Below are 22482 nucleotides of genomic sequence, written 5' to 3' on the forward strand. Positions count from 1 at the left end.
GAAGCCAGATATCAGGAGGAGACGCTCAGTCTATTCATCAGGATGTATACATTAGCGTTCTTAGATTTTCCTCACTTTTTCTTCTACATTTTAACATCTCCATGACAAGCAAAGTTCAATAGATACAGTTGCTCCAGCAGAAACCTGCAATCACAGAGAAAGCCTGGCTACTTGATTTTCTGGCCATTGTACATGTAAAGTTATAGGGACCTCATCGGGGATTGGGGCAAGAGGTGTCAGTTGTACTTGCGATGATACACTTCAATGTACTGGTTTATTAAGATACCCCAAATTTCAAACTCTGGCACATACGATGAGCATAAATAAAACTGAGACATGGTGTTTTTTTTAAATGATTGAAACGTATTTTTTTAAAAATACATTTTTTTGTAGGCAGTGATATATTATTAGTATTAGAAAAACAACTGATCTTTTCTAGTATTTCTGGCAGTTAATACACGCTTAAACGTAATTCAAGTTTTTAAAGAGGCCATCGATCCCACCTTCCACCCATAATCATCCCACCCTTCCAGTAATAACCTTTTCCTTCCCAGCTGAGCACCAAAAAGGACACGTGACCCAACGTCGCCAATCCTCCTCTCTTAACCGCGCCTCCTTTTTCGAACTCCTGGAGGAGTCAGCCTTCCGTAGTCGTAGAAACGCATTTAGAATAGAACGCTGCGCGGCCAATGGAAAGAGGCGGAAACTAAAGAGCAGCCAATGAGCGCAGCCTAGTGCGAGTTTTAAACTTGCAGCGGCAGGCAAAGGGGGTATCGGACTGGTGCGTGCGTAGCAGTAATCGGCTGTCTCTTGGTCCTGGGCGAGAAAGGGAGCGATTTGGAGCAGGCCGGTCGTGAGGATCTAGGAATCCAGCCTAGGCCATGGCTTTGCGGGTCACCCGGGTATGGAGGAATTTCACTGGGGTATCTTTAGGATGATGCTGCACGTTACCTTTTGCAGGGGCCTGGCAGCCATTTATGCTGAAATTCTACCTAACTTACAGGAGAGGAAACGTTTTGAGCATCGCGGGGTTTACTTCTGAATAAACGTGCACGAAGATCTGTTGTGCTTGCTTTGTCTATGATGAAGGGTGACAGTGGTGGAGTAGCATTGCCCGTGTCTCTTTTAGAGATCGTTCTGCTTCTCCTTTTCTTAAACCTGTACATGAACGGTGAAATCCAGATAGCCTGGTGCGAGTGGAAACAGCGTCATCGTGCCTTGTTGAGAGTATTTAGCAGAACCCTGTTCCTAAAGCTTAATTGAGAAGTTTTTTTCCCTGGAGCTGCTTGGGAGTATGCAGTTTTCCTTCCCAGCTCATCACAGTGCCATGTAAATGCTTCTGAATGTGCTCTGTGTCACTTAATTTTTTTTTTTTTGTAGAACACAAAGGTCAATGCTGAGAACAAAACCAAACCTACAATGGCCCTCAGTAAGCGGGGAGTTGCTGCTGCCAAGCCTGCTTTGAGGCCTAGGACTGCCTTGGGAGACATTGGCAACAAAGCTTGTGAGCCAAAGTCTAAAGACTTAGTGAAAAAGGTAATCCTTTCTTTGCCTGTTCTTCATCCAACAGGAGGAGTTAGGAATAAGCAGGACTATGATATTCCTATCTTTTTTTCTTTCCCCTACTACTTCCCTCTCTTAGGAAATGTTGAAACCTACAGCTGTGGACAAAGTGACTACTCGGAAAATCACAAAACCTACTGAAAAACTAAATGAATCTGTGAAAGAAGAAAAGCCAATTCCAGAACCTGTTAAGGTATTAAATAGCTTGTAAACAATAAATATTTAAGGATCATGGGTATTTAGAAGCAAAGACTTTTATTTATGTTTGTAAACCTGTATTTTTCACTCTTAGCCTGGGACCATGAGGTTTAGAATTTTTATTTACCTTTGATAGTTGCATTTTCAAACTTGATCTGAGGCCTAATATACAGTGGTACCTCGGTTCACGAACTTAATTCGGTCCGCGACTCTGGTCGCGAACCGAACTGGTCACGAACTGAATCGAATTTTCCCATAAGGTTCAATGTAAATATGGTTAATCCGTTCTGAACCATATGTATTTTTTTTTAACCACAAAAATATGAAACAAAGTACAGTACAGTATGAAGAGAGAGAACGCTAACCTTGCTTGAGGCGACTTCTGGCGTGGAGGACAGGAAGACGGGTGGGGAGGCGGTTATTGTATGGAGGGAGAGTCCCCCTCACCTACAGGAAGCCACGACCACGTGTCACAACAGGAAAAATGGCCGCGGGTCGTGTTCGTCACCCAATGCGGAGTTCGTGAATGGAAGCAAAATTTTGCGAACGGCGCTGTTCGTGAACCGAATTGTTCGTGAACAGAAGTGTTTGTGAACCGAGGTATTACTGTATATGGATTGCAAAATTTCAGATGACCTCTAGATGGCAGTGAAGAGATGATAGCTCTGGTCCAGCCATGACAGGCAAAACACCTTTTGGCTAAGATTCTAAAATCCCCCAAGATCTAGGTTTAATTCTGCTTTAGGTTCATATTCCTAAATACCTAATAGCAATCACTTTTATTAATTGTATGTATGAACGTTATTTATTCTTGACTATTTCTATGGTGATTTCATGGATGATTTTATTGTACCTTCATATATTAAGTCACCTGGTGTTGCGAGATGATATACAAACATATGTAAAGTACATCTTAACTGCCTAAAGTTAACTAGGTAATTGATTTACTCATAATACTTGACCTACAGAGCTATTTCTCTTAGATGTCATCAATATTTTTTTTTCAAACACAATATACTAACAATATATTTGCAGAGGCATTTTGTATAATGCATCTAATCAGAATTGGTGCTGTCTCTCAAAAAGGATTAAGTTTTTTAATCCACTACAGAGTTATGGTAGAGCCAACTTTAACATCTCTACACTTCCATCGTTCCTTGAGGAAGAAGGATTCACCTTCTAAATTGCCTCTGATCTACTGCAGTGCTTTAGCCCCCTCTTTGGTATAATATTAGGGTTAGTACCATCAACAAACCATGGATAACCAGTAGATCTTTCATATTTGCACATTCATAAGCAACATAACTGAATTTGTCTAACCAATTAATTATATCTATAGTCATGCAGCTGTCAGAACATAGGTGAAACGCTACAGGAAATAGCTGTAGCTTCTGTCTATGAAATGCAAACAAATGTATCCTTAGGGGCACGTGCTATAGCCTTTTTCCTGCATAGTACAACATCTGTGGGTCCCAAGAAGAATGCTCTGAACTAAACAAACTACTTTTTTTAATATTGTGGAATAAGTACTAAACAAAGATAATATATTTCCTACAGTTGGAGTCTCCATCCCCAAGCCCCATGGAAACATCTGGCTGTGCTCCAGCAGAGGACATATTATGCCAGGCTTTCTCAGATGTACTGCTTGAAGTGAAAGATGTAGATACAGATGATGTTTCTGATCCAAACCTCTGCAGTGAATACGTGAAGGACATCTACAATTACCTGAAGGTTCTTGAGGTTGGTTTAAAGAGCTGAATCAAGCCTAACATGGCCCTGAAATTAAAACTACCTTGTAAGGTAAACGTATTTTATCACAAACACCAGACTGCTGCTGCTGCTGCTAGTAGTAGGTGACTGGCTTTTAGCATATCTCTAGCAGAGTTTCTGAAGTATCACTGGACATATCAATTAGGATAATTCATCTTATTTTACCTTGGTTTAACCATGGTTTGAATGAACTACAAGTAGCTATGTTTACACAACTGGCTAAGTGTCACACTGTCAAGCTATCAAACCAACATTTCATCACACTGAATTGTATTATGTTGTTTGAAAGCACAAGATGGTTGCTTGTTCTAAAATTCAGGTGATGAAACTAGGGAAAGGAGCTAGTGTCTTCCCCACAACCTAGAGGACTTCATATTGGGAAGTATGTTCTGCCTAATCAAACTGAACAATGACAGAACATAGTTATAGGGCTCAAAAATACCATAATTTAACATCATGTTTCTTTTTATAGAGTCAGCAATCAGTGAGAGCAAACTACTTGGCAGGTCAGGAGATTACTGGAAATATGCGGGCCATCCTAATTGACTGGCTTGTGCAAGTTCAGATGAAATTCAAACTCTTGCAAGAGACCATGTACATGACTGTTGCCATAATTGATCGCTTTCTGCAGGTAAGGAAAGCTGGTCAGAGAGCTCATTCCAAATCTGGACAAACAGAATAACAACAGCTGTCCACTGAATTTTAGCTTGCTGAAGCAATGTGGTTTCTTTGTAATCAAGAGCTGAATGTTAAGAGATTCCCACTATATAAGCCTTTCCCTTGAGTAGTAGCTTGGTCCACCAGCAGCATTTTAATTCAGTTGCTATTACCAGGAGCTAACAGTACATATGTTCCAAACTTGTTCTGCAATCACCCTAGAGGTCTCTCTCCAATGCGAATGAGTGGCCTGACCAATGGATATTGGGACAGCATCACCATTTTTTTTCCAATATTTCAGAATGTTTTATAAAATGAATGATGGGAACTCTCTCTTACAGAATAACAAAGTAGCCAAGAGGATGCTACAACTGGTTGGTGTAACAGCCATGTTCATTGCTAGCAAATATGAAGAAATGTTTCCACCAGAAATTGGTGACTTTGCCTTTGTGACAGATCACACTTATACCAACCTACAAATCAGGCAAATGGAAATGAAAATCTTAAGATCGCTGGATTTCAACCTTGGGCGCCCTCTTCCACTGCACTTTTTAAGGAGGGCATCAAAAATTGGAGAGGTAATACTCCTTTAAATGTTGAAACTGGAAAATATCTCCTTTTGAATAGATTGCCTTTTCTTCTATGAATGCTCTCATTTTGGTATAAAGACTAGTAGAATTCTGATTGTAAGAGCCCAATTAATATGATGGTGTCATACAGCGTTGGCTGCTTTTTTCCAATGAACGGAAAAGCTCCAAAAAGCTCTTGTTTTTCCTACACGTATACAGTTAGAGAAGAATAACTTGATGCTTTAAACTTATGCCATGTGTAATAAAAGACATGTTTCTTACTGATTTGTAGGACAGAGGATAACAGATCTTTATTTTATTTTATTTATTAAATTTCTCACCGCCCATCTCCCCCCGATGGGGGAACTCTGGGCGACTCACAAGAAACATTAAAAATATAAATATATATAAATACATAAAACATCAATTCTGATTATTCTAGGCAGATATACATCAGCATACATTGGCAAAATATCTGATGGAACTCGCGCTGGTGGATTATGAAATGGTACACTATCCTCCCTCCCAGATTGCAGCTGCAGCTTTTTGTTTATCTACTAAAGTCCTGGAAGAGGGAGAGTGGGTAAGCAACCAAACCCTAACTTAATAAGGAAGTTACAGGCAGTCCTCATTTGGCAACTGATCGTTTTAGTGACTGTTCAGTTACAATGGTGATGAAAAAGTAACTTTGTAACCAATCCTCACATTTATGACCTTTGCAGGTCTGTAAAGCAAAAAAAAAAAAAAGCTGAAATAAGATCATAAGCATAGTTGTGGTTTCACTTAACAACTGAGCTGCCGGTTTCAATTGTGGTCGCTAAACTAGCACTTGAAGTAATGTCTGCTGTTCAGGAGTTACTGGAGCAGATTAGCATGAAGGATAAATTGAATTGGAAAGGTGTGGCTCACACCTTTTCTCTGCTATGAACTCACTTCAGATCTTTAAGCAAGAGTTTACTTGGTCTTGAATCTACCCATTATGTACTAACACTTAAATTTGCAGTGTGCTATCAAAACTGCCCCCAAAAAGGGTTTACGGAAGACAGCTTTTTGGAAGACCAGAAAGCCTTCAAAATTAGTAATTTATAAATTTGCCTCTTGCCTTTAGACTCCAACTCTGCAACACTACATGTATTATCCTGAAGACACTCTTATTCCTGTGATGCAGCATATGGCAAAGAATGTGATGTTGGTAAACCGAGGCCTTACAAAGCACATGGTAAATATATCTACTTGCTTTAGTTACCTGTACTTAAAAACCACAGAATCTCAGTCTCAGTGAGTAAATCCTATGAATGACGTATTCTCATGGAGCTGGGAGAGGCTGTTTAGATCATCACGTCCAATTGCTTCCTCAGTGCAAGAATCCAAATCAAATCGCCAATATATGGCTGTCTGTCTTCTGCCTGAGGGGTAAGGAAGGGGAGCCAGCCACCACTCTGGCTAATTCCACTATCCTCTTTCTGTTCAGAAAGCTTTTGTCAAAACAAGATAGCTAATCAGAAATTAACAATCATTTTGTAATTTAAGAAACTCTTGCAATTCTATAAGCTAGGGAAATGTAACATAATGCTATGAGCACCAATCTACCTGCAAACAACTCTCCTTGGAATCTTCAAGTATCCCAGTCACTTCCTCACAATTTTATTTGCAAGAAATAAAGGCCCAAATGGCTTTATAGGCATTCTTAAAAATAAAAGTAGTTCATTATTTTAAAGTGCTCCATTTGCACAAAAAACAAATACAAGGGGCACAGGGGAAGTGTGTACAAAACATTTTTTTCAAACCTGGAACAAACCACCATGCTTCAGATGACCCATGGGTCATCAGAACAAAACCACAGAATGCTTTGATCATTCCGTGTTTTGGACAAAACAACATCTGAATGGGATAAGTAGAACAAGGCTGGTATGTATTGCCCCCTCACTGCTTCCAGTACAGCGTATTTCTAAGCCTCGCAGTTTTCACAGCACTTTTTTCTCTCCCTTTGGCCATCACTGCCAATAATCCACTGTAGCATATCCCATCAACCTGCCTCCCCCATCTCCCTTGCACCTATCCTCCTCCTTTGCTATTGCTAATGCTCTTGACTTTTTCCCCACTCTTATATCCCCGGCTCCCAAATCACTTCTGCCTGGAACAACCATACTTTGTCCCATGCTTCGCCAGAATGTCCAAGATATGCATATCTCCTTTCAAACATGGACCACCCAAAAACAGCTCCCTAGTGAGGAAACAACCTAAGTAGCGGGTTGTCTTTTTTTTTCTTGGAGAATAAGCATGATAGGCTCTTCCTTGTGGCAGCCATTTTGTGCATAACCAAGTTGCTGTGGCAGCCATTTTATGACTATTCATAATACATTCTCAGAATTTTCAATTGTGTTCTCTAATCCCTAAGTTTGTCTTTTATGTATAATGCAGCAATACAGTTTTATCTATACAAATATCTGAGCAATGCTGATTACATTATGTAGCTCACTGTTATATGCTGTTACATATTTCTTAACAGTGGTGGTTTAACAGCCATTTGATAAATGGGCAGCCTGAAAAATTAAGTAAAAACATATTAATGCCATTTTGCTCTAAAACAAAGCACTCCATAATGAATCACATCTTTCTCCCTAGACTGTCAAAAACAAATATGCCAGCAGCAAGCATGCCAAGATTAGCAGCCTTCCAGCACTGAATTCTGCAGTCATACAGGATCTGGCTAAACCATTGTTGAAATAAATATAATTTAACTGTTAGGACAAAGTTGACACCATGTGTCACTGGTGTGTGTATATAAATATATTCACTTAAAGTTTTTAATAAACTTCTTTACTTTTACTTCAACTGTTGTCATGGTCTACTTTAACTGAAACATTTCTGTTGGCAGATATTGAGTATAAAATAAAATTGGCATATTAGGATATTAGAAGCTATGCTTATATAATCTGTTGAACTGAAGACCAGAAAACAAGCAAAAAGATTTTCTGTTTATTTTCCCAAAGGGACTTTTCATTATGTATTCTGAAGTAAGAAAAATTACAAGGGCCATTCCTAACTACCTGTTTTAGCCACCATATAAAATAGTTAAGATATTAAAGGAAATGTATGTTTAGAAGTACACCAACATGAAGAAATAAATTGTTGTATGAAGCTTGTCTTCATACAGGCAAAAATTCAGTTTTCAGAAGTGATGACTTTGACAAACAGAACTAGCAAAAACATAGTGATCATACCTCAGATTCAACAAATGATATGTTTTTTTCTGTAAATTATATTTCACTTTTATATACAACATACTGTTATAAAGAAACTGATTTTTACGATGAAGAAAGTTAATGATGTACAGCATTTTAAATGTAAGAAAAATTGATATTTTCCAAAACCTGGAAAAGATTTTCTATTATTTATAAACTTTGTATCTGGTCAGTACTCCTAGCCTGTCAAAGCTTTTGCACCCTAAAATTGTGATTTTTATTTCTGATAATCATAGCTGTAAATGAACTTTTCCACAGCTATTTTATTTGCATAATTGTTGTATGTTGCCAGAGAGACCCTTTATCGCTTGTTCATAAACTGTCTTGATATAATGGTATGTAGAATATTAAATATGTATCAAAACTAAATATGTAGGATTTTGCTCTGAATTGAGTTTATGCTAAACTATGGTCTGAATAAACCATATGATTAGGCAAGTTAATTTAAATATCAATCATTTAAATAGAATTCATTCATTTATTTAATATCCTGCTTCTTGTTTAGGAACTCAAGATAGTTCTCTCCTCTTATTCCCCAATCTGTGAAGTAGGTTGACTGAAGAGAACTTCCATGGCTGAAAGTAGACCTGAACCTGCCTCTCCTGTCCATTACATTACACTGGCCACAATTCCAGCAAAACCTGGTCTTAGGTTCTCTGATCACATTGGGCCTATTTCTCCATTTAATGCATTGTTATCTGTTTTGATTAGCAGGAACTACCAGGCAGAAATTTTTCCCATCGCTGGTTTTCTGAAAATTCAAATTGTTGTAGCTGTTTTTTGCGGGGAAGAACATGCCCCAATCATGCCATTACCAAAAAAGTAAAGTTGCTAGCCTTGCTTCCATAAAAAAAAAGCGCCAACCTGGATTTGACGTTTTCTAGGGCAATAAGGAATGCAGGTCTGTATATTTATCCTGTCAGGCTCTTTAGCATCTCCCTAAAAACAAAACATTGTTTTCCAAGTATTATCTTCAGAGCCTCTTCCAGACTTATTAAATTTGTATGGCCACCTATCTTAAGCATATAATTCTGGGTGGCTCACAATACAAAACAATAAAAAGCACATGAAAATAAATACAAACAAGTATCAAATAATGCCAAGGCATCTCACACATAATCTTTAGTCATAAATTCACCAGGGTTGGACTGCACTAACTCTGGCTCTAACGCCTGTGGGAAAAGCCAGGTTTGTGGAGTTCTTGGTACTCTCGGAGCTTGGCTGTTTACTTGCAGATGTTTTATTACCCAACTAGATAACAGTGTAAGTATGGGGCTTGCTGCCTGTTTATATGTAGTAGTTTATATAGGGTTTTTCCAGTCTTTCTGAAGGCTAGCAGGATCAGATTTATCCATTTGGGAGGCTGTTCCCTGGGGGGCAGGCACACAATAGCAAAGGCACATCTGGGCTCTGCAAGATGGCATTGTTTCACTGAGGAAACTCTCAGCATGCCTACCTTGCCAGAACTGGTGGAATAGGTAAAATGACTTATTGAGGGAAAAACGGGTAGGATTACAAGAAATCCAGCAGTTAAGTTACTCCCCTTTTAAGACCACCATAACCCCAATGTATATTAGAAGGGAGATATCATTTTCTTTCTGTCACCTGGTGTAATTCCTCAGAATTACAAAGAGGAAATTTGCAGCTGGTTGTTTACAAAACAGTCTCTTGAATCTTTGTCAGGGGACCAACTATTACATTAGTAATGCTACTATAAGTATATTACTGCCCTGTAATAGACATCAAACTTCTGAAAGAAGCTCACAAAGGGTTAATCTCTACTGCAGGAATGCGATGTTTCTTAAACTTTTTGTTCTCCCACTTTTAAAAATTACAGAGGACCCCAAAAGAGCTTTGTTTGCATGGCTTATATTTACTGATATTTACCGTATTAAAAATTAAAATTGATGCATTTGTAGAATATTTATTGAATCAGGTAAAAGTAATATTAAACCAATTAGATATTATAAAGTATTTTATGAAAAAACTCAATTTTTTGGCAAATAAAATGAGGAGTGACATAGTTTTAAATTTTGCAAATGTCTTCAATATCTGGCAAATTATTTTGATTTCGCGGATCCCCAGGGTCCTTGGACCATACTTTAAGAAACGCTGATCTAGAGATTTCTCCCCCCACACAAAATAAAAGGAAAAATTGCTTCCAATACAGTATTATACTTATTTGGTATATCGCTTTCTACAGAAAACATGAGTTTAATACTAAGAAATCACTCCTAAGCCATCTAATTCGGAAGTCCTACCAAATGCGATATAAATTATTTCCAAGTGAAATGTTTAGGATTACAGCCCTGCCTAAAGCAAGTTTAACCTACTTCAACCCGCTCCTCCTCCCCGTTCCCACTCTCCCTTTCGCCTTTGTCTCGCTTTCCTTTGCGAAAGATCTGAGACCGCAAACGACTCTCCACGGACACAAACGAGTCCACACTCACCCAGAGCGCCGCTCCTCCTCCTCCTCCTCCCCCCCCCGCCTGGGCGTCCCCGCCCAATGGGAGGCTCCCTTAAGTGTTTCACAGGCTCCCGGGGGTGGGGCCGACGGCATCTTTGTGCGTTTTTCCCACGTGGCCTGCGTAAAGAGCGCCGTTGTTTCCCTTTCGACTGAGAGCAGGCCGCTTAGACCGGAGCAATCCAGCGCCGATCTGACGATACTCCGCTGATGTAACGCGGAGTCGGCGGGCTGTTTGAAAGGGCGGCCCTCGGCGCAGCGGCCGTGGCAGCGCTCGGATAGCTGGTGTCGTTGCCGGGATGGAAGCGCGGGACGTAGCGGGCTGCCCCGAGACAGGAGACAAGGCAACGTCGGCGGCGGCTTTCACGGAAGGAGCGACGGAGGAAGGGGCCGGTTTGCTTGTCAGGGAAGAGAAGGAGAAGACGCCGGACTTGCTCACGCTCTTTCGGTCAGTCGTTGTCGGGCTTACCGCCCTTCGATGGCTTCTTCCCTCAAGAGGCCATTCTAGGGCTGCTCCGAGGCGGCAGCAAAATTCCGGACGGCCCCTACACGGAGATAAAAAACCCGCTTAGCTCTTGGCTTCCATCTAATGGTGGTCTGGAGTTTTGCAGTCCAGATCTGGGAATCCTCGCAGTGGTATCACACGAAGAAAAGGCCTTGATAGGCGGGGAATCCCGCAATGGCTGGCCTTAAATTGTAAGGACGGAGCTATCTAGTCGCAGGCCTGAAGGTGGAGGCAGATTAAAGCTGGTCTGTCAGGGCAGCACTAACTATGCCGGCACACTTTTCCACTGATTCAAGAAACTGAGGAACTGAGTTTGCCTGTGAAGAATATTGTTGAACATAAGCCTTCAGGACCAGAAGTACTGTTTCCCTGGAAAATCACTATTCTGAACTTAGGGAAGCAGAAATACTAGCAAGAGGACTGGAGATAAGAGTTTTGTATATCATGTTTCCAGTGCTTCTGTCAGGCAGTGTTCACAGGTCTCTAACAAAAGCTGCTCCTGAGATCTCTAAAAGCTGATGGCCTGTGAAGTGGGGCTGCAGCAACAGCAAAAAAAAAAAAAAAACCTACAAAAGGAAAAACTTAAAACTGTGAACAACTTTGTAAATGGAAGAAATTGTTTTAATATTGGGGTTGTTTTTATAATTTGTCCTAATTTAAATTTAGGGGATTTTAAATGTTAACAAACTAAGTTCTTTAAAAAAAAATCATCAGTGAACACAGTAATGTAGTTCACTCTTGCAGTGAACTGCTACAACAGCACTTTCATTTTCTGATTTTCTTGTGTCTGTGTGTTTTGATTTTTTTATAGAATCAAGGAACAAATAAGTCAGCATCTTATGGAATATAATACAATAATCAATTCAGGTAAGTATCATTATAAAAGCATAAGCTTTGTTATATTAGAATGTGAAAACAAGTATTAAAAATTAGGTTAAACCTTCTAGTAAGATTAAAACAACAAACATGCTCATTTTTTGGAATATAAACATCAATATCAAGTCTTTTGACTGCCTTATCTCTGTAGCATAGGAGTTTATGGAAATTACATTCTGAAACTGTTTTCTATGTCATATTTATCTTGAGAGATGGGAGGATTGTTTAGCTACCTTTTATACATATATCTTTTTTTGTTTAGCAGATGAAGAAAACATTCCAGATCAAGTTATAGACGAAAAAATCTTAGAGGGGTATGTTTTCAAAACTTGTTACCATATATAGCATGAGAATATGTTCCGGTTTCTCATACACTTGAATATTAGAATTGATCTGCTAAGTTTTCTTTATTTATTTTTAAGGAAACTTGTATTTCAAAGATTCCAATGTATTCACTTTCTTTTGTTATACTTGAAAACATGCCACATCTACTTAAGTGGGATTTTTTTCTTAGAAAGTGTATCTAAGAGTAATGCATGTTGGATGTGCAGTTTTTTTCCCTCAGCTAACTACTATGGCTGATGTATAGCATGTGCCTTTTCTGGTCATGAGAAGCAACAAGCTACTTCTTGCATTAATGCCTTATAGCTGTTCACTAATTTTGCTGAATCCCATCCTATTTTCATAGTTTAAGGAATCTCAACAAGTTTATGTTTCCTTTTTCAGTATGCGCATACCAAATCACAGGCTTACATGTAATCTTAGAATATCCTTTTCCTATATTGTTGTCACAGAAATTCTATTAAAAAAGGAAAATTGGTTTCTGAATTAATGTATCTTAAGTACATTAGCATTACATTTCAGTTTGCTCTTTTATATTCTATTGACAATGAAATGTGCAAAAAAAAATCCACATCTAATATCAAAACAGAAAACCATCTGGATCTCTCTATCAAAACAGCAAACCCATTTAGATCTGATATTAAACAAATGACCTGTCATAACATTAATTTCTGAGAGAATACAAGCTATTAAAGTTACTAAAGAAAATTCTCTTCAATGTTGTTCTTAGTTCCATAGAAGAATTGGAAAGAGACTTGGAAGAGGTGAGGGTGTCGTATCAAAACAAAACCTTAGCATTACAAAGGTAAAGACTCGGTATTGTTCTGCTTTATTTACAGCATTTCTATATGACATCTACAATATATGTGTCCAACACAGCCAACTAAAAATATAGTTCTAGCAAGAAACCATAGTTTTTAAAGTAAAATAAAATATATAGATTAATACAGCAAACAAGTCCATTCAGCTAGACTTCTCATTTAAGCATATACAAATTTTTCATACTAACCCTTCTGGAGAATAAATGTTGAAAAATAGGTTAGCATTTGGATTACATGACAGGTTTGACCTGGCTTTGTGCAAACAGCTATGCAATTTTCATTTTTTTCTTATATCCCTAGGTTGTGAACTAGGAGACTTAACTCTCACCCTTTATTTGAGGATTGGGAGTGTGCATATGGATTGAATGCCTAGAATGTTATAAAGCTATATTTTTAACCATTTTGATCATTTTAACTTTGCTATGTTTTACAGGTAGTCCTCGCTTACGACCATTCATTCAGCGACCAAAGTTACATTGGCGTTGAATGAATGGCGGTTACAACCGTTCCTTGGAGTTCCAGCCATCCCAGCACCCCCACGGTCACATTGCAATCTGGGTGCTTGGCATCCGGCTCGTACTTACGACCGGTTGCAGCGCCCCGACATGTGATCACCATTTGCAACCTTCCCTGCCAGCTTCCCCAGAAAGTCAATGGGAAGCCAGCAGGAAAGATTCCAAGTCGCTGGGGTAAGTTTCCCCTACCCGCGCACCCTCCTCCAGCCCCTCTGTGCTTGCACTGGCCACTTGCACACCCCAGTGCACCCTCTTCGAGCCTCAGTGCGCCTCCCCACCACTCGTGCCCCCCCACATACCTTCCCCAAGCCTCGCCGCCCCTCCTGTGCACCCTTGCCATGCCTCCCTCACCTGGCAGCAGCCACTTACCTGCCTGCTGGCCTGCTTGCAAGCCACCTAGAACTTGCAACTTCCTGCCGGTTTCCTCACTGACTTGGTTGTGGGAAGCCAGCAGGAAGTTGCCTAGCCAAATAACCATGGGATTCAAATAACAACAGCAACCAGGACTGCTGGGATTGCTGTCACTAAGCGATGCAGTCACGCTTCATGAACGCATCGCATAGTGACAGAAATTCCAGTCCTAATTGCCGTTGTAAGTTGAGGACTACCTGTTACTCTTAAAACGTCATCTATTTAATTTGTATTCTAGTTTGCCTGCATACTAAAAAAAAAGGGATTCATGACTAAGTGTGTAAGCAATTCTGTATTTAAAAATTTTCTTGTACATCTCTAGTTAGGGCAGGACTTCTGAAATTGTGGTCACAACCCCCAGGGGTGTGCAAACAACGTTGAAGGGGTTGTACGTGTTGTGCCTGGATAAGTTGGCTGTCAGAGAGAGGGACAACATAGTCTGACAATATTCAGTTGCAGTATTCTATTCCTATGGGATCACAGGCAATGTGTATGGATTCCACTTCCTTTGGTAGTTCTATTTGCAGGACCTATACAAACCTAAATCACTTGATTGGCTGATTGGTTCAGTTTCTGCAGCTGCCAGCTGTTCTGGCTCTGAGTAGGAAGGGATTTGATTTGGGAAGAAGGGTTGCATGAAGAGATACAGCCTCTGAAAGAGAGAAAGTTCTGAAAAGGTAGAAGTCTTTCTAGTGAAAAAAAATGGAGTAAGGGGGGAAAACACCTTCATTTCTTGCTGCTTAGAGTCAGGAAGAAGGAGGGGTAAAACCCAGTCCTTCCAGACACATTGGGGGCTGGGGGTGGAAGAAATAAAATTTAAAGAGGAGAATGAGGTGAGAGACAAGAGCCATCGGTTCTCAGGACAGGCATATTACTTATACATCAGTAACCAACAACCATTCAACTTTAAGGCCTTCAGGTGCAGATTAGGAAGCCCAACTGAAATGTGGAAAAGACAGGAAGAAAAAAACAATAGGTTTAAACAAGGTGTTGACAGGCCAATCATTTGATCCATAAGACTGTCTTTTAGTTTGTAATAAAGATTTTTATCTAGCAGTGCCATGTCAAGTGACTAAGAGTCTTCAGGAAGTTCAGGCCCAGCAACCTCATTAAGCTGTGTACAGTCAGGGGTTTGCAATTTTCAGCTGCATCCTGGTTCAAGTAGCCTGATAGAAATCAAGGGTAGAAATGAGATCAGTTTGAGCAAGGGGGGAAAAAAAGTAAAATCAGCTATATTGACATTGAATTTCAAAACAGGATTCTGAGATGCTGGTAAGCTGTAAATGGAGTGGTCAGAGAACTTCATGTGATTGCAGGCCTACAACAGGTAGTACTGTTGTCATTTCTGCCCATTAGAAAACAGTACGTAGCCAATCTTGGCTGATCTCATAGTTGGTTCCGGTTAATGCTTAGATGGAAGACCACCAGGTAATCCTTCTGATGTAGAAATCCCTGAAGAATGACTTTTTTGTTTTGTTGCCAAACTACATGGATTGCCCATGAGAACACCCGGAGTCAAGGTCTTCTCAAAGGTGACTTTATCCTGTTGTTTTTTCCAAGATTGTGTTGGTTCTCTCCTAAGTCACCACTGTGAACCAGTTAATAAAAAAAATACAATAAATCCTCCAAATCTAATATCTCTCTCTATATATGAAAAATATATGAAAAGGTTCAGCTACAAATTGAAATATAGCAGCTTTGGGGAAGTACTAAAATCTGCTGAAAAGTATTCATGTTTATACTTAAAATAAAAGCTTGTTTACTTAACATTGCTTTTTATCTTTGACATACAATGCTCAGCATTATGTTAAATTGGTTACATGTTTATTATAAGAAGAGGAAAAAATACTTGGTATCCAAATCTTTCCTTGTATTGTATTGTAAATGCTCTAAATACATCGTTACATACGTCAACACATATTTCTATCTTCTCTTTGTTTTATAGGATCCAAATAGCAGATGCCCTTAGAACCAAACTGAAGAATGAAGATGATGATGATTCAAAGTAAGCACTGAAATCACGAAAGCAATGCATTTTTAAAAATCTGTCTACAGTATATATTTGATAAGAATATTTGCTTGGCCAGACATACAAATACTGTTTGTGTGGTTAATAGTTTAAAGCTAAGGATCATCTATGCTAGACCTGAACTTGAAAAAGGTTCAAATAATCTGCTTCCTCCAGGTTGCTTTGTAGCTATATCTCAACTAAAGTCATGATAATTTTCCCCAAAGACACCTGGAAATCCTTGGTAAATCACAAAATTATCTAGAATCAACCAACAAAGAGGCTTTTCAGGATGAGATGGATACTCAAAGCACTCTAGGCCATACCTTCATCTGGATCAATATCAAAAAGGGCACAGCAGGCAATGAGCAAACCTCTCTTTGAGGGAATGACACAGACACTGGAGAGAATCAATAAAGGCAAATAGGATTGCAACTGCAGAAGTTACACCTTCTCAAGGGAAGATACCACACAAATTATTACAAAAACCTCAGCTGCATAGGAAGCAAACTGCAAATTAATCCAGAACAGTTCCAGCAACTAGCAGGTATGTTCCTGCACAGAGAGGTCAAATTAGAAGCAGCAGCAATAGACCAAAGGGCAAGCTACCTGGACTGAGATTAGTGCATCTAATTCTTGAAGTGAAGATTCCCATGAAGACAGCACCAGTAGCTGGGTCACATATGCACACATTCCAGAGCTGTCACACTTTAGTATGATCTGGAAGAGTTTAAAGAAAACTGAAATGACATATAAAAAAGAATTCAGATTTCAAGCAGGGATGATTTATGATCTTAGGAGATGGGCCAAGACACAGAATAGCAGGCTGTTTAGCAATCTAGTTGTGGAGAACACAATTCCAGAACAAATGGGTGTTACTCTGGTGTGACAGCTAAACTATTGTCAGACTCATCAATAGACAGACCTCATGTGCAGAGAGCATTATGAGACTGATCAAAAAGTTTGCATTGTAAGTCTTGATCATGAATACTGTATTTTCAGACACAACAGATAACAGTAAACAGGCATCTTCTTCACTTTGAAGAAGAGTAATTTTGATCGCTGAATTTAGAGGTTGTGCTGACCCAGATACATTCCTGGAGGATCCCTGGAAACCTGGGACTTTTTGATAATGAAGTGGTCAATTCCACTTCAGCTTCCACTTGGATCACATACCTAAGGCTCTGGCCTGCTTCCTAACATTTTAGGAAACATTTCTGCATTTCCAAAGTGGCCCCACTTTAGAAAGAGAGCATTTTTGTGCTATCTGGCCTCGTTTAAAGAGAAAGATGTGGCTACGTTCTTCATAGGCATATCGTTCGGCAGAACATATGGAACAGGGGACCCATCAAATGTATGCCAAATGGGGAACTATACAATACATTCCATATGTGGAATGAAATCAGCAGCATGGAAACATATAAATCCACTGCTTGTTATTACTTCTTCAGACCACAAATGAATTTTGCTCTTCACAATCTGAGGTTGCCTTATTCATAGTGCATTTTCACCTAAAGGGCTTTCAAAATACAACATTCAAAAATTACCAGCTCAGGACATGTTGGCAAGCATGTGACTGAGTTCTGGGAGAGTCCTTACAACTAATCATCTCTGGAGGTTCTCAGCAAGTTGGGTGGGGAAAGATAACAGTACAAGCAGGAAGAGTAGCAACATACAATATTTGAATCAAATACTACTGTATAATGCACCCAAACCATGTGTTAGCTAAATCAATAAAGTTGTGGCCAGTGTTTTCCCATTTTCTAAGGTAATCTTGAATATACATTTGGAATTCTTTTGTCCCTTTCCTCTTTATTGCATTTAATACTGCCAGGCAAAGCATTTTAAACTTGTGGAGCTAGAAGAGCAGTTAAGTAAGAATAGGTAAACAGAAAAACATAGCTTCAGAAAAATGAAGTAGGATACTCCAGTGTTTTAAATCTTTCTATTTCAAAGCTATTTTTCTTTTTAAAAAATGTATATTAAGCACATTTCTATCTAACGTGATTTAATTTCACATATCTGTGGGTCCTCTTGATTTTTCTGTATTTTCTCATTAGGTTTATCTGGGATACTATTAAGCACATCATGATGCTTAGTACAGCAATACTTAAATCAAAGCAAGTGAGTATCCTTTATATTAAAATGATAATGATTACTGTCTATAAAAGCAAAATTTGAAGCCAGTAGCATAACATAGTTTGAAAAGTTAATTTTTGTAGTTGTACTAATCTGGATGCATGGGTACTTTTTTTTTTTTTTTTCAAAAAAATATAAATTACTTGGTTTTGCAGCAATCCCGTGAACTGGAAGAAAAATTGAATGAGGTTAAGCAGAGAAGACTAGGTAAGTTTTAATTGGTTGTGATAAAAAAAATATTCATTCCATGGGATAAATTAATTTGAAACAACACATATTTAATTTAATTTAATTTAAAACGTTCATTTCATTACTTTAATCTTTGAGTATAGTGAATACAAGGCATGTTCTTGAACTCATTTTTGGAAATTAGCTAATTTACCCTCTTCCCCCTCTCTCCTTTCCCTCCAACATTTAAATAGAATTAAAGCGAGCTGGAGAATGTAAACTGGCACAAATACATGATAGGAAGAGAAAACAAAAAGTGGATTTAGAAAATATGGAGGTTGGTGAAATGTTGAAGAAAGTTCGTAAAAATTTGCAACAGGAAATTCAGATGACTACATTGATTCAAAACGTTTTCCAGGTAAGCTGTATTTGAGAAGATGGGAAAATGTCTTACTTAGCAAGATGAGCTAGTTTGTACTAGATGTGAAAAAAGTAAATTAAAACTTTGATATCAAATACAGGTAGTCCTCAGTCAACAACGGCAATTGGGACCAGAATTTTTGTTGCTAAGTGACATGGTTGTAAAGCACGATGTCAAGTGGCCACACCACTTAGCGGTGGAAATTCCAGCACTTCTGGTTGCCATCGTTAAGTAAATCACCATGGATTGTTAAGTAAGGATGTCACGTGATCTCCATTTATGACCTCCTGCCAGCTTTCCCATTGACTTTGCTTGTAGAAAGTGGCAAAGAAGGTTGCAAATGGCAATTATGACTGCGGGATACTGTGATGTCGTAAATATGAGCCAGGTGTCAAGCACCTGCATCACAATCATGTGACTGCAGGGACGCTGTGACCGATGTAAGTACAAGGACTGGTTTTAACTACCACTTGTTCAGCACCATTGTAAATTTGAGCAGTCACTGAATGAGTGAGTGGTTGTTAAACAAGGACCACCTGTAGACGTTGGAGTGTTTCAGTGTTTACTGACAGATAAATATTGTACTTTGAAGTTATTACCACCATAATTACCATTATAGCCACAGGTATAACTTGTACAAGTTGGTATAATGCAGAACAAAGCTCTTTATGCAACTCATATTTTTATCCTGTTTTATTATTAGGATTATAAATGGAATTTATTCAATATTCATATTCCAAGAATAAACAAATCTTATGCAGAAAAACATTTGAAAAAGCTTGCTTGTAGAAGCATAATATAATCTACAAAAGTATTATGCAATCTAAGCAATTGCTGCATTGCTTATTTTGTTGTTGAACTTGTATTTATTTGCATATTAAAACAATATTATGATTCAGAACAAAAATTGCTTTTTTAATATTTATTGCAGAACCTTATTACTGGAAGTGGAGTCAATTGGGCAAAGGATCCAGCACTGAAGGCAATTGTTCTACAACTGGAGAAAAATGTGACTGGAATCTGAAATAACATCAAGTTAATGACTGCATTATCTGTGATTTCCAAATTCAGAGGAGAAAATGTAATCTGTCAGGTTTTTCTAATATACTGGACATATACTAAGAGTTGTGTATCTGTACAAGAATATATCACGCCAAAGTATGTATTGATATAGCAACAACAGAGAAATTCCTGTTACAGTCATTGCAAATGCATGCAAGGAGCTATTCCTGGGGTGTCATCTAGCTGTAAAATAATTCACATCTCCTTCTCTTAATTTTTCACAAAGTTACCAATTGCTGTTTTTATTGACAACAAAGCAGTAGGCCTTCTGGAAAAGCAGGTGTTTACAACGGTAGCCACTTCATTCTCTCCTCACAATTTAACCTGTGCTTTGTCTTCATATCATGTATGCATATGTGAGTAAGATGCAACTTAATATTTTTTTGCTAAACTCCCTCATTACAACGCTTTATGTGTAACTTCAATGGATTTTTAAAGAGTCATCAGTAGTCCATATATTTATAGTTGATGTTGCAGAGTATTTTTCAACAGTATTTTCACTCTTGATAGGGCCATTTTTGAGTCTGTAAGATATTTGAAATCATCTATTTTTCTATATCTGTGGGAAACAGATGCCTAAAGACATTTAGTTGAAATGCTTTGTTAAATTATTCTGTGTTTTGGTGGATATGATACTATCACATATGGGCGCTTTAACTCAAATACAAATGAAGTGTAATACTTGGAACATTAGTCTAGTTAGTAGAATCTTGTGATAAGGTGCTTAAGAGAAGCATTGGAAAATAAAAGATTAGAACTTCCCAGGAGCAAATTTGCATTAGATAAATACTAGTTAAATAATTGTCCCACAAATAGGAGATGGGAGAGGTGGTAATAGATTGCACAATTAAGCTTCTTACTGGTTGTGGAAATGAAGCTTGCAGCTTAAAAAGAAAGTAGCTAGGAAAAATTAGGATTAGAAAGATAATTATTTGCTAATACTCTGTCACAACCACGGTGCATTCAGCTAAAGGTTCATATCATTACGGGAAGGAACACAGGGAAGATGAAGATCCAAGAAGGCAAGGGGGGGCAGAAATTGGGGGAAAACTGATGGAAGAGGAAAGCTGTGGAAATTTTATTGTAACATATTATTTTGAATTGTGCAATTCACCCTTCCCCAAGAAACTATTATTTAGCAACAACAATAGGAAAACTATAGCATAGTAGGATTTACAGCACTTCTTGTGGAAGGCAACTCTCTAGTTTTTCATAGCCGATGAATAGGTAATATAGTAAAACTAGAAATAGGCTCCACAATATCTAAATAGCAGGTAGTCTCCTAAATGTTGATATAGAGGTTTTTGCAGAAATGGTGTAATTGATTTGTCCTGTATTATTATGTCTCCTCTTGTTCCCATTCCCAGACAAGAATAAGTATTTTGAGCCAAGACACACAAGGGTCCATACAAAATGGCAGTAGGATCTTGTTCTCCAGCAACAACAGATTTATAAATTGTCTGCTGCTGCTATTATCTCAATGCCCTTTAGTAAACAGCATATGCACTATACATAGATAATAATCTGAAGATTACATTCTAAAATAACCTATTAAGAAAAATCACAGGACAAAAGGGTAGATAATTCACACTGCAGTGCTATTGTAATTGAAGTTCATGTCACCATTTACAGTTCTAGGGACAACAGTTTGAGGAGGGTACCAAACTGGGTTATGTCCAGAGTGGGTGGCAAAAATTGTATGGGGCTGGAATTCCCTTAAATGGTTGCAGCTGAGTATGCTAGGGAAAAAATGATTTTAAGACAATAAATGAGTCTTTAAGTACTTGGAGAGCTGTCACACAGAAAACAAAGCAGGTTTGTTATTTGTTACTAGAAAGGCCCAATAGAAAAGTTCAAAATACAAAAAAGGGGGGTTTAAGAACTTGTTAAATACTGGTGCAGCCTGCTTTCGGAGATAATAGACTTGGCTTTGTTAGAGACTTTTAAGAAAGGGTAGGATGGTTATCTGTGCCACATGCCATAGCAGTGGCTATCCCTTATCGTTAGGGATGCCATGGCCTTTGAACAAATTAGAACTGACTCTATGAATGCAGGAGGAGGAATTACTAAATTCATTGCCTAGTGACAGAGTTATGAATTAGATGCAAGATACAATTTAACAAATGTAGGTACCTTTAGTTGAACAATTATGTTTTGAAAGCCCCCCCCAAAAAAGTAAGAATATTTTGCAAATGTATTAAAATGAAATATTTACTATTGATGGTTCAATAAATGTGCTTTGGTACTGAAGCTGTGCTTGCAATTAAATAAAAATAGCTTTGTGTACTCTGGTGATCTGAGTTGGAAGTATAACTACAGCTTCTACTAACTTTTCCTCTCCTTTGAAGGTCAGAGAAGATGACTAAGGATCACCCACAGATGAAAAGAGAAGGTCAATTGTGCTTGGAGATGACTTAACTCTGACTAGATATTCTGTTGTGGGCTGAAGTACATCATGTAAATAGCTGTGTGTGCAGATATTCTAAAAAATCAGCCTCGTATTTGCAATGTAATTTTTGTGTAAATATGAGGTGCTAAGCAAACAAAACAAATTTGCATACTTAAAATATACAGTTATTGTTCGCCACGTGGTAACTGTAAGTCTGAATAAATCAGTTTTAAACACAAGGTATAACTAATCACTTATTAATTAAGTTCTGGTACTGCACCCAGTTGCTTTAATGAAATTTAACAAGTGTCATTGTTAATTAAAATAAACCTTGGCAACCCGCCAATCCCTCATTCAAT

General features: G+C 38.4%; 2 protein-coding genes across 4 annotated transcripts; both read left to right on the forward strand.

The window, feature by feature from the left end:
• The first annotated feature begins 585 nt into the window (after window positions 1–585).
• Window positions 586–9860, forward strand: CCNB1 (cyclin B1). 2 transcript variants are annotated; one of them, XM_007422277.4, is made up of 9 exons: window positions 595–902; window positions 1381–1536; window positions 1643–1756; window positions 3319–3501; window positions 4004–4162; window positions 4530–4766; window positions 5200–5340; window positions 5866–5976; window positions 7383–9833. In XM_007422277.4, the coding sequence occupies exons 1-9, from the start codon at window positions 882–884 to the stop codon at window positions 7485–7487; spliced, it is 1227 nt and encodes a 408-aa protein (XP_007422339.1). In that variant the 5' UTR covers window positions 595–881; the 3' UTR covers window positions 7488–9833. The 2 variants fall into 2 exon arrangements, with proteins under 2 accessions (XP_015746568.1, XP_007422339.1); XM_015891082.3 differs by lacking the exon at window positions 4004–4162 and having other exon boundaries at window positions 586–902; window positions 7383–9860.
• A 737-nt stretch (window positions 9861–10597) lies between these two features.
• Window positions 10598–22449, forward strand: CENPH (centromere protein H). Of its 2 annotated transcripts, none has more exons than XM_007422279.4 (9): window positions 10598–10914; window positions 11783–11838; window positions 12110–12161; window positions 12920–12994; window positions 15882–15941; window positions 18005–18068; window positions 18239–18290; window positions 18506–18669; window positions 19604–22449. In XM_007422279.4, exons 1-9 carry the CDS (start codon window positions 10766–10768, stop codon window positions 19694–19696), a joined length of 765 nt encoding a protein of 254 aa, XP_007422341.2. In that variant the 5' UTR covers window positions 10598–10765; the 3' UTR covers window positions 19697–22449. The 2 variants fall into 2 exon arrangements, with proteins under 2 accessions (XP_007422341.2, XP_007422342.2); XM_007422280.4 differs by having other exon boundaries at window positions 12113–12161.
• The last annotated feature ends 33 nt before the right edge of the window (window positions 22450–22482 follow it).

The sequence above is a fragment of the Python bivittatus genome, unplaced genomic scaffold, assembly GCF_059951505.1.
Source record: "Python bivittatus isolate LINGU-HERP-01145 unplaced genomic scaffold, Pbiv_v1 ctg000850_np1212, whole genome shotgun sequence".
In the NCBI taxonomy this organism is placed as follows: domain Eukaryota; kingdom Metazoa; phylum Chordata; class Lepidosauria; order Squamata; family Pythonidae; genus Python; species Python bivittatus.

Coding starts and splice junctions, on each gene's coding strand:
- CCNB1 (XM_007422277.4), top strand. CDS start 882: ATGGCTTTGCGGGTCACCCGG. Junction 1,537..1,642: donor CTAAAGACTTAGTGAAAAAG/GTAATCCTTTCT, acceptor TCCCTCTCTTAG/GAAATGTTGAAACCTACAGC. Junction 4,163..4,529: donor TAATTGATCGCTTTCTGCAG/GTAAGGAAAGCT, acceptor TCTCTCTTACAG/AATAACAAAGTAGCCAAGAG.
- CENPH (XM_007422279.4), top strand. CDS start 10,766: ATGGAAGCGCGGGACGTAGCGGGCTGCCCCGAGACAGGAGACAAGGCA. Junction 10,915..11,782: donor GACTTGCTCACGCTCTTTCG/GTCAGTCGTTGT, acceptor ATTTTTTTATAG/AATCAAGGAACAAATAAGTC. Junction 12,995..15,881: donor AAAACCTTAGCATTACAAAG/GTAAAGACTCGG, acceptor TTTGTTTTATAG/GATCCAAATAGCAGATGCCC.